General features: G+C 26.6%; 1 protein-coding gene across 1 annotated transcript in view; it reads right to left on the reverse strand.

Moving 5' to 3' along the window:
* Positions 1 to 778: 778 nt before the first annotated feature.
* The window catches only part of LOC148229579 (limbic system-associated membrane protein-like), a 48513-nt gene continuing 35988 nt past the window's right edge, over positions 779 to 13303 (reverse strand). Inside the window, exons 6-8 of the mRNA XM_088197146.1 lie at positions 9348 to 9482; positions 2072 to 2285; positions 779 to 1309 (exon numbers count right to left, since the gene is read on the reverse strand). Of these exons, the coding sequence (XP_088053272.1) occupies positions 1191 to 1309; positions 2072 to 2285; positions 9348 to 9482 (468 nt within the window). The 3' untranslated portion in view covers positions 779 to 1190. The remainder of the gene's footprint in view (positions 1310 to 2071; positions 2286 to 9347; positions 9483 to 13303) is intronic.

Here is a 13303-nt window from a genome sequence, read left to right on the forward strand (position 1 = left end):
TTTTTCCGGATAAATATGGCTTGTGCATATTTAAAAACCCCAGACATGTTTGCCTTATTGTCATATTCTTGACCAGAGATCAATGTAGTATTTTTTCATCGATTTTTTTAATATACTGAATAGTAATTCAGGGCCCTTTCTAACGTTTACCTGAGACAAGTACCTTGCTCACCTCCTCCTTGTATTGGCTCTGTACTGCAGGTGTCCAGTATAGGTCCAGTGCTGTTTTTTATGTTTGTCAATGATATACAAGAAACGTTCTAGAAATTTGGCTTGAATTTATATTTTTATTAATATTGTTCTTGCTGTAAAATTATGTGTTAAATTATATTATTATCTTAAAATATTATTAGTGAATAAATACGGTTCATTGCTTTTAATTATCCAATGCGTATTAAGGTCTACTGATTATTTTATAAGAAAATAAAAATAAATGGTTTTATTTTTAATATATTTTATTTTAATTAAATCTTTCATATATATTTTAGTATAATATAATTTATTATATATTATATACATTTTTTATTTACAATAAATAATTTAAATTTATTCAAAATTAAACATTGATAAATTTATATACTATATAATTCATATCGTATATGTTTCTTTATATACATCTTACATGATTTACATGAAAATTATTTTTGACGAATAAATCAGCAAATTAATTATTAATAATAATACATTTCAATTGATATGAAAATTAGACTATTATGTTTGAACATAACGGTCTCTGTTATTTTTAATATACATATTTAATTATCAATTGAGCGGTATATCTCTACTCAAGATTTGCACAAATACACTAATTATTAATTGCACAAATAATTGTTTATAAATATATTTTCTGAAACAATATGTAACAAAAAATAAAATCTAACCGCTCATATTTTAAATAATATTTCAATTGGTATACTGAATTTTGTCACATGCATAAACATATTAAATAATATTGATTTATATATTTTTTGTATGCATATCATTTGATATATAGTAAATAATTGTATATATGATCTCTATATATTTTTAATAATAATTATATATTATATATCATCTTTAATTATTTACAAAATTTAATAAAAACATCGAATTTACAATATAATGGATCGACAATTTTTGTGAATTTTGCATAATATTTTTTAGATGTAAAAAATGATTCTATGGGTTTACGTTAAGTTTAACGATGAGGGTCACCGCGTAAGTAACGCCAAGACCTCTGTTAATAGAATAGCAAAGATGCACGATAGGCTATTTCTACTGTAGCTTCCTCTTGAGCTTTTCCTTCTTGATATTGCTGCCATTTTATCGCCTTTAAAAATAAAAATGAAAAACATATTTATTATGACTTAACTATTCGAATCAAATATTAAAACGCATTTTTAATAATTTATTTTAATTTAAAAAAAAAAAATTAAAAAAAATATATAGTAATTGAAAATAAAAATGATAATTAAAATAAGATGCAATTTTATATATAAATTAATTGATTTTATTTTACATATTTCAAAGAAAATACATTAGGTTAATCACAAATAAGTCATTAACTAATTGAATGTTCCTCGCAGCGCTATTCATTTTATGCTTCGAATAGACTGGTTTTGAGAGACTTAAGGACTGGTGCACTTCAAAAGAGAACTGTGCGATTTGTATGCAGCTTACCAAAGAGCATGTCTCGAATCCTTTCAAAGACATGCAGCATCAACTCAAAAGGCTTAACCTCAAAGTTGGTCTCGCGCAACAGTAACTATCAAAGTCCTTTCTAACTTATCCAACTTTCAAATCTTTCGAACTAACGTTCACGAACAATATTTCCGAATAACACATTTCGTGTCGTTGGCTTTTTTATACAACTTTAAAAAAATGTTCTTTCTTTTATATTTAAACTGTATATTATTTTTATTCTTATACATGATTCCAACAACTGTTTATTTTGTATGGGTGAACGTAAAGTTTACAGCACCCTGTACACATCACATGAATTATGTAATGTTATAATTACAATCATACACATAAAAAAACAATAAAAAGAATTAAGACTAGTACTACATGGATAAATATAACATCAATATACCTTCAGTGACGAAGACGTATATGCTGGCAGGTTCTGTGTTACTGGCGCTGCAGGTGTAATTACCAGAATCCGTATCCCTGGCACCTCTGATGGTTAATCTCGACTGGCTCTTGGGCCCTGGTTCGGTCTCCACTGTGATGCCACCGCGAGCCGTATCATAGTTGATCATACGTTCATTGTGATACCAAAACACGTACTGCGGCGGTGTTGGACTCTGTTAAATTTACAATAATATAGAACTAAATTAATTAGTGACGTACGTGGTATATTATCTATAAATACATTTAACGTATGATAATAAAACACGGTAATATTAGCTAAAACTATATATAATACTAAAATTTAAGTTTTCTACTATTTGCGTAATGCTTTAATACGATTTATTATATTTGCTCAATGCTTAACCGCAACTCCGTAGAAAATTGTAATATGTTAAATTTAAAAGGCATGCCGGAATGTGATTTTTCATAAGCGGTGTTCGTGACATGAGTATAAGAATTTAAAATACAAAATTTGCATAGTCAATTTTATAGTTCGTTATGTAGTACATGGATGTAGGAAAATTTAAATCTTTAAACTTAATTGTTTTTAAATTTTTTATCTCCATATTTTTATAGGTACTTAGTAAAATCAATAGTGTCTTATCGCTAGCTACATCAATGGCGCTATATGTATATACATATACATACATATCTCAAGGGACTGTTCCATTTATTTTGCTAAAATATACTTGAAATATGTAAGATAATTTCATTTAAACGTGTATTTTTTATACATGGTTTTCATTTTAATAAAATTGTTCAGGAAAAGAGTACAGTAAGGTAATAACTAAAGTAATCCCTACGTCATCTAGATTTATTATGATTGAGTTAAAAAAATATAATTAAATTTATTTATTTCTTAGTAGTTTTAAAAAATATTTTTAATCATATTTTTAGTTTTTTACACGTCCACGTCTAATATTAATATATGTTTGATCATAAAAATTACTTAATTAAAAACAATAAAAATAATAACTATGTTACGAACAACCAAACTCCATAAAGTAATTTAAAATTACCTGACTAAACAGACATCATATTAAATGTTTTTATTATTCCAAAATTGAATATAAATAAGAAAAAAACATTTTATCTAACACATAAAATTTAAGTGATTTTTTTTTTAAAATAGAAAATTTTCTGATTTTAAAATACCATATTACATATATACCTGTCCGTACTTATAGTTAAAAAAACAACATAATAACTGCACATGTTTCATCACAGTTAAATATCTATTTCATAATATTATTAACACAACTATAAAATAAATCAATGTATCAAACGTTTTTTTCTAAAACTAATGTTGTGGATTTTAATTTTAAAATTTTCGGGATTTTTACTTGACTTTTTGCCAACATATTGAAAAAATAATTATATAACAACTTTTTAATTTAAATAAATTAAAATATTTTCCGTAGAAAAAATATTTGTGTATTATTTTTCTTTAAATATCTTTATCGGATATATTTATTTTTATACAAATATGTTATAATAAATATTAGGTATTAAATTTTTCAATTTATTGGACTTTAATTGTATTTATTTTATTAAAAAATATATTTTTAGTAATAAAATTAGTTTTTATTTGAATTTGCACTTTATTATTTTATATTAAACCGAGCCAAAATATCATGATTTATTTTTGAAATTTTTTAGGTACCCCTTTTTTCTTTATAAATTGCTTTTAAATTCGTATTGTTTTTAACGTTGCAAAATTAAATCTCAATGCTGATGGTTGTTCAATATTTCGTCAACAACAGACGTTTCTGGCTTTTTCTGAAATTCTGAAATACGGTGTTAATTTTCTTGGGTAAGTTACCTTAATAATTTTAAATTAAAATATAGTTTTCTGGAAAAATGTCAATACCAAATAGTTTAGATTTTATTAGGGCTGGAAAATTACGCAGCATTTGGGTTTGTATTACTTTACGATGTATGTTTATTTTCTCTATAAAAGCATATAATTTATTTCCTATTTGCAAAATGATATTTTCACGCAAAAAGGCTAAGAGACGCCACTATCCACCATTCCTTATTTCTCTTATAAAAACAAAATAATTTCTTGCCATAAAGAAAAAATCGTTCCAGATATCGTGCCATCACACCGAGGTATGTAAAATAACATCGTTATAATTACTGTACATTTTTTCCTGAAGACTTTAATTATCTGTGGTTCAGTTCCTGCGCTCGAATATATTTCACTATATTTATTACGGTTTTCATAACAGCATTTGCATCGCCGATGGAAAAACATAGTGCAAAATTTTCTTGGTGTATTATGCAGTGAAATAATAAGAGGTTTGGTATATTTTATTTTTTCTTTAATAATGAAATAAATCCTTTTTTAGATCTGAGCATAGAAAGACAAAACGGTCATACACAAATCATTTTTTTATATCAATATTATTATGTTTAGAAAAGTACTAACAATATTAAGATAATCTGTGCCTTTGGTTTAATTATTCATTAAAATAAAATTAAAAATTAAATTCTGTTGTTTAAATATTGGTACTCTAATCTAAAATATTTCGAAATTTGCAAATCTTCTTCGATGCGATTAAAAATAAATTATGCAAATTTCCTTTAATAATACAGAGAGCTGCAATCTCTTAATATCCAATTTGTTTAATATTTTCATTGATTAATGTATCAAACAATATTTTGGACGCATTATTAAAACATTCCTTCGCAATCTCTAATATTTTGTTGTAGTTGCAATGATTTGAACTTTTTTTAAATAAAGTTAACTTTTCATATCTTAAAGTCCCGCATGGATAAGTGTCAATAAATGATTTGTATTTCGTGGTATGGTGATTAAAAATATGATATACAACATTTTCACGTCAAATGGTTTGAATATATTTGGTAACGGGTGTTGGGTTGAGCATGAACACGCCGCAGGTTGAATATCGCTGGTTTAGATGCTTGTTTTATTGTACTAAAATTGCACAATATTGTCCAGAAACACTGTTTATTTTTATAATGCGTCACTTTCGTTACTAAGCATATCTCGGGGGTTACACGTTGTGACTTTGGATCACGTACTCATTTTGTATGCAGCTCGCACTTTTGCGGCAGTTTGCGGCGCCGGGGCGTTGCTACGGTCTACAGTCTACGATCTACGGCGGTCTTTACTACGGGCGTCCCTTTGAACGCAACTTTGAACTGGCCGCGTTTAGCCTTCAAAAGTTTTCAGCATTAACTATGCACATCGCATGTTTAAATACAAATTTGCAGGTTGATACTGTTACTTAGTCTTAATTATACACGCCCGGACTGAAACGTAAATTTGCATATTCATATATGACTGTTGGCTGAAGAATCGATATTAACGTCAACACGAAACATGTGTTGCTACAATTAGAATCGTTTAACCTTCAATCTACTTCGAAAATCACAAAATGGGCAAGAATTGACGGTGAAGTTTGTTCATTTACAAATACTAATAAGCAATCTTTTTAACGCTGCACAATCAAAAATTAAAATTTAACGACTTAAATCCAAAAAACAATTATTTGTGGATCATCGCATTATTTTGCTGCAAACCCTCAAAAATGACCAAGAAAAGAATTTTAAAACAAAATATTTTTTTCACTATAAAAAAACTGAATCTATTGCAGAGTCTACAAAACCAATGCACAATTGTTACCGGAAAAGCTCAAAAATAATGAAAAATAAATCAGAGATTACCTTTCAAGACCCATAGAAAAAATTAACCCTATCACAGCTCATGAAATAGCTAATATAATTCAACGACTTCCTAATAGCAAGCCCCCCAGTAATGACCCTTTTCCCAACAGAGTATTGATAATAATTCCACCGATTAACACTCTACTTCTGAATATTATAAAATCGTCACTTGCTTGCCTATACTTTTCTATATTTATTAAATCGGGTACGGACCCTACACTTCCTTTAAACTATCAACATATTTTACGTTAAGCTTACTGCCCGTTACAAATAAAATCTACTAGAAAATTATTTAAAATATAGTTCTAGAACATGTAAATAAAAATAATAACTTGACTAATGCGCAATTTTTAATCCGCCACGATTCTACTACACGGAGTTGTGAAATATATTCAAAAGGGCTTTGACAGAAAATTTAAAGTTAAAACTTTGGTACACAGGCATAACATAAGCAGCTTTAGTGAAATTCATAGAATCTTTCGACTTAAAACTAAAAATTATTTATATAACTTCCAGACCCATATTTGCTAGAGCCCACTTGGGTTCACTTTTAAGACCCTTGCTATCCACGATATTTATGAGTGATTTTCCATCTATCACAATAAAAAAGCCACTACGTTATTTGCTAAATAACTAATAAAAATCTTCAACGAACAGCAGATTTAAATTGACTTAAAAACAGAATAAAAATTGTTCGACAAATGGCTAGTCACTGTAAATCTCACTAAAGATGTCGCAGTAATGTTTTCTCACAAAGAAAATACATTCGCTATCGATATATTAGTAAAAATAAATAGTAAAAATAATAACGTAGACCTGTAATTTCGTACGCTTTCTGGTTTGCGGATACATATAATAATAAATACTCGTAAATATCCAATAAAACTTAACAAAATATTTCGTTAAGCTCCATAGTATGTCCGCAACTTGATTGCACACCGTAATTTGAAAATAGATACCTTAACTAAACACTTCAGCAAATAAACGTAAAACACCGCGAGAGAATTAAAATTTACAAAAACGCAATAATAAAAAAATACAAGAAGTTAATATAAATAATAATATTTTTCTCTTCCTATTACTTATATTAAAAATATTTACTACTAGTAATAACATGAAATAAAATTTTAAAATATCGATACAAAAAAAAACATTTCTTACAAAGGTGATTTTTTAATAAAAGCTAAGCTGGCAAGAGACCTTGGTCTAGAACTGCAAAAACCATTAAATAATCTGATTGACTATATATTTATATTACATTTTTCTTTAATGCGTCATATTTTTTATATGTCCACATCCTCTATTCAAATACACTAATATTTACAAACGTTAGTTAACATATTTATAATATAATGCACCTTTCAACATAAATTGTCAAATGTAACCAAAAAATATTTTTTGAATGGCGAACTACAAAGATACAAAATAATAGATTGTCATTAGAATATAACATTAATTATAACATATTTAAATTTACGTATATAAAATAAGTAATAAAAAAATACAATATTACACTTATTTAGTTAAAAATATAGTAAATTAAATATGTAATTGATTTGGATAGCAAAAAATATTAATAAACATTTCATATTTATAGACTATAACGCTTATAAATAGCAGTTTTAATTTACATATTTATCACCGATATGCTTAAAAAAAACTAGGGCTAAGAATTACTGATACTTTTTGTAGATTAACACGAAAAGTTTTATTTTTTATTAATTTAAAATGTCAAAAAGACGGAATAGAGAGATAATAAATTAGAAGTAACAGATAATAAATAAAACGTTTCTTTAATTTTTACTGTTTTAAATTTTTCCATTGTGTTTATGTGTCTTGTTTATAAATTAAAATATAAAATTAAAGCTGTTAATTTAATATTAATTATTGATCAAAATATTTACACCTATTTTGAAACGTTTCTAAAAGCTTCTTTATAGCCCTGTATATCATACCAAATTAAAATTAATTTACCCCACGCAAATTAAACCATTAATATTGCAGGCGAAAACTACTAACGCAAAAGTACACATACATACACACAACATTACAAAACACCCTCATGGGAAATTTTCGTCGCTTTCTTAGACACTCCCTAATGCTACTCAGACATGCATTTTTACTCAAAGTATTTTATATTATCCTCAGAGAAGCCTTTTATTATGCTTTATTTTTTCTTATCTTGTATGAAAAAAAAATATATCATCATATTATAATAATATTTTAAGCGACAGTTAGATTACAATTTAACAGAGGTTTATTCAAATTAACTAATCAGCCTTAAACAGAAAACACTAAGATATTTGGGTGTGTAATTTGAGTTTTAAATAATTGATGCTTCGGTTAAAAGTGCCGGAGATGTAAATTTATGTAAATAGTACCGCGTTCAAATTCACGAGAGGACTTATAATTTAAGTTGACCTTAAACTTTAATTAAAATATAATTAAAATATTAATGTTTTATTCCAAGTTGCTAAATTACCATAGGGTTAATATAATATTATAGTTGTAAGATAACGAAAAACGTGTCCTTGATTTAAGAACAAAACGGATACATATTTTTAATGCGTATCTTATATTCAAGACTATTCATCTCACCTTTACATTAACAAGTTTATAAATATATAATAAAATTCTCTTTGTTAAGGCTTTATATATTATATAGAAAACTGAAAGTATGAAGCTTGCAATATTTGAAAATCTTTTGCTCCTTAGATTATCTCTTATTCATTAAATAATTTAGATTGAAAATTCAATAACTTACGACTTTGAATTATATAAGTTATTTAGTAAGATTTTACATGATTGACATTAACTTATAATTGCTATAATAAATCTTGATTTTATCAAGATTATGAGAGCTTTATAATTTACATTTATATTTTTAATGAAATTACTTACTTTAATTATTTAGCAGTATAAATGTAAATTTTCGGGTAGCTCTGCTTTTGGGTTAAAATAACTCAACAATGACACTCATCATTACAGAACATATGTAAACACGATGTATGAAAAATGCTAACGTTAAGTATGAACCACTATCTACATTTTATATATAATAGATACACACATACATGTCAATGGCTTTAATTTCATATTAGCCAACTCTAACTCATATGTTCTGGATCACAAAATTAATGACACCCATTTTTGTCTTTACTGTAAATAATATTATTAGCTTATAAAGCAACAACCATTTAAAATATTTATAAATAATAAATAATTCAATAAAAAATAGAGTAGAATAAAATATTTATTTGAAATATATGTCTATCTTATTTTCAACGTCATATCTCAGAAAGTATATCCATTCATCAGCGATAGCCAAATGGCCGCCTGCGGGCTGGATTTATCTCTCGTCAATTTTTCACATTATCCTCGTTTGCGATGAACCGCTATCAGTGCGCCCGATCGATAATTATTAGGAGTTCATCCATCACAAAGGAATAGGATGGGGTTTTGGGGGGTTCAACAAAAACATTTATGAAGAAGGGAACGAAAGCTCACTGGATGAGAGCTATGTGCGCAAGATTTTTACCCACCTTCTCAATTATGCACACCAAGTTGATGATGCTGTCCGTGTCTACGTGATGTTCGCCTGATCCCAGTATGAACGCTTCTGGCACCACAATGTTGAGATTTACGTAATGGGAAAGTAAACCCACACCTGTTGATACCTGTTGACAGAAAGCATTGCCGTTTAAAAATTAATGTAATGGGATTGCTATAAGAAAAAGTTAGAGTTTATTTTTTGACATCGAACTTATTTTAATTTACACATATATGTGAAATTCTTTGTGAGCTTAATTAGATTATTATTAGAATATTTTTATACCATATTCAATTTTATTTATTCATCACGAGATTCATTAGTAAAATTAGCAAAATCTTGTAAAACTTTTTCTATGATAATGAATCAAATTAAAAATATTTATTATTTATTAATTTCGTTCTCCATGACACTATAACAGATAAGAAAATACAATGGTTCACATTTAAACCTAAACTGTAAATAAACAGGTAAACCTTTGATAACAAAATAAATGTTATAAAATTATTAGATACCTATTTTTTTGTATTCCTTATTATATATAATTTTTTTTAAATAGTACAATTTTACATGCAGTAAGTTAAAAAATATTTTGAGATTTTTGATTGCTAAGTACGTATTTTGTTATATTTGGGTTAGTGCACATCTGAAATTTACATTACAATATTTTTTAAAAAATGGGCCCAAAAATTCACAATCACAGATTTTTTACTAAGTAAACAATTTATACGAAACTGTATGTTATGTGTGTTTCTTAAAAAAAAATATTAAATAATTTTTTTTTGTCAGTACTTTTTAATAAATAAATTATATAAATTTAGATTATAAATCAAACGTATTTAAAGTTGATAATAATAAAAAAATTAGCACTTGCATTAACTTATTCGTCACTTTAACAAATATGCCATTGCTTGTCGATTTTTTTAGGGTTTCAAGTCCAGTTTTGCTAATTTTATTCCTAGACTAAGCAATAGCTTTTATTAGATAAGTAATTTTTATAAGCTTAGTATTGTATTATTTAAAATAATATTTAAAGGTTTTTAATAATATTGATTTATTGTAACGTCGTTCCTAAAACATAAACATTAATAAATATTTGTTATATCATCGTATTAATGTGCACTATATGTTTTATTATATTGCTTTTAAAATTCACATATGCAGCTTTTTATTTTTAAACCACCTAGAAAGTCTACAACATTTTATAGGTTTTCAGATTTACTATTATCACTTTTTATGTAATAAGGAAGAAATTAAAAATTAAATTAATACATTTATTGTATTTAAAGTTGAATAAAGTTGTTATTTTAATATTATATTATTTACAAACACAAAAGCAGTTTCCTTTTAATACATTTGAATATTAAATGACTTTGTAGAATGTAAAAAATTTTCACAAAAAGGTACTCTAAACTATTGTATAGTTCTAACTTATTTGTTGTAGTCCTAAGTAGTAAAGTTCAAACCTTTGTGATCTAAGCTCACATAGAGGTCAAAAAGTCGTTAATCTCAACCCTTCAGTCAAATCATTTTAACAAGCGTTTCTCTTTTCCGATTTTCTAAATTAAATGAGCAGTATTTTTTGCATGTGTTATTTAAACGTAATACAAAAAGTGATATTAATATTTAAATTAAACGTAACATTCAAATTAAGTGTGAAATGTTTTCTTTAACTACGTCTTATTCTCAACCATTGTCAGATGAAAATAAACCAAATTTTAATCATACTTTAAGTATGCTCAAAATAAAGGCTTTTAAGCTATACCAGTTATAGCTTAAAGCAATATTCATAAAATAATTTTTCAGGTCATTGTTTTTTTTTTTGTAAATAAAATATAAACAACTAAAAATATATTTTACAATTCATGCAACGTCAACGAGTTTTTTTTTCCATTAATCGAACTTTTTTTTAAAATGGAAACTATTTTTAAACCTTCCGATAAGTTAATCGCCACATTTCATAAAATCGATATACACTCGAAGCGAGTTCATTGTGTACTACTGTACCAGCACTGTTGAACATTTTATTTTTTCGTCGCCTTTCGAACGCACAAACACATACTCTTCGTGTATTGTTATAAATGAGCACTTTCCACTTGACACTCCTTCAATTCTGAAAGTTCAAAGGCAAACTTCCTTTGATGAAAAAAAATAACCAAGATATTCAACGTGTGAACCAAAAATGTCAAGGTATAATTTGCCCTTATAATAATAACATTTTAATAAACCTATTACCATAAAACATTTAAAATTACAACATTGTATCGGTGCATTTTGAAGTATATAATAAATTAAGTTCATAAAATATATGAAATAAACACTTTATAAAAGCCGACTCGAAACCTCTAAAGCAAATAATTTTATCTTAACTTGAGCTGGTATAGATTTAAACTGAGGCGTTAGTTGAACGAAGGTAATAAAAATATCCTAACGTTACTCTTTATGCACAATCAAAGCTAAGACAACCGCTTATTAAAAATGTAATAAAAACGTACGTCTTTTGCTATAACGTAAAATTATATTTATGTGTATAAATCGCTGTTCAATTTACGGATGTATATAAAATTACCAAAAATAACTTTCTTAAACTAATCATAAGTTTACTAACGTTAAACCACATTTATGTGAACGTCAAATATTGACTGCTAGTTGTCAATACACATGCCGTCTTTACTGACATCCAACTTTTATTAAAGCTATCAAAAACCGATCTCGCACAACGAAAAAATATTATTTATATTATTAATCTTAAAAGGAAAAATAATTTATTGAAGACGATAAGTAGATATTGTATATAAGTATTTAACGAAAAATATCTTTGGCAACTTTAATAAATTCTCTAGTACCTAATCTAAAGCTAAATAAAAATAATAATGATATAAATAAAAATGGAATATCAATAAATGTAATGCGCAATATATTATACTAAATGTATTTCTCTTTCCAAATGAATATTACTCGAAAAACAAGTTTCCAGTTGTCTACGCTTTTATAAAGTCGTAATAATCTGAGGATAGGTTAAACGTGTGTGCGGTGCTTAAAGAGAAGCGGTGTGAGATGAAAATCGATCCGATGGTTTACCCTGGTAACGATGTGCGGATTTTATAACGAACCGTTTAATTACCTAAACTCTTGCCGATACTCTCGCTAAATAAAGTATAATAATACTTTCTGAGAGGTGTCGTTTACACAGGCATAATTGGCGTTGTTTTGTAAAATTTATAGCGGTTGTGTTATCCATAACAAAAATAATGAGTGAGATGCTTTATAATGATTTTAAAGTATTAAAAGCATAACAGTCTATGTATATACAACAGAAAATATATCAATCTGTTTATATTAATGTTTGATTTTAAAGACATATCAGCATATAGAAGCTTTATTTATAGTTGCAAAAATAAACCGTAAATCCGTTTACCACAAAATTATATTTTGGTGATTATCACAATGGATATTATCTGATCCAGCAAAACATCATTTTTGCTGGACCAGATAATATCCATTACCTCTTGTGTGAAGTATTACTTAGACCTATTTATGTGCTGTTTTATTTATAATTAAGCAAATCAAATAATAAACAATAAACAATATGAAAAAATAAAATTGTATGTAAACGATATTTGGGCCTTATGATATTCTACTATATGTTTTGATCTCTGAGCCATCTATTAAGCTTTAGTAAACATGTACTGCCAAATTTAGTAATGTACATTAAGAATGGTATTTTATAACGATACAGTATTATGGTTATTGTTTTTTTTCATTCATTACATGATTTTATTGTATTACTCGACTTATTATAATATAAATTATATAATTACCGAGTATTAAAATATTAACTCAAAGTTTTATTAGGCGAATGAGGAAATGGTTCTATATTGGTTCATAAAACTCTCAATATGGAAGTTATCAAAACGAACTGCGGTCGTAAATCCGAATCGATATTAA

The sequence above is a fragment of the Plectrocnemia conspersa genome, unplaced genomic scaffold (genome assembly GCF_051122295.1).
Source record: "Plectrocnemia conspersa isolate PC_06_02 unplaced genomic scaffold, ASM5112229v1 ptg000011l, whole genome shotgun sequence".
In the NCBI taxonomy this organism is placed as follows: domain Eukaryota; kingdom Metazoa; phylum Arthropoda; class Insecta; order Trichoptera; family Polycentropodidae; genus Plectrocnemia; species Plectrocnemia conspersa.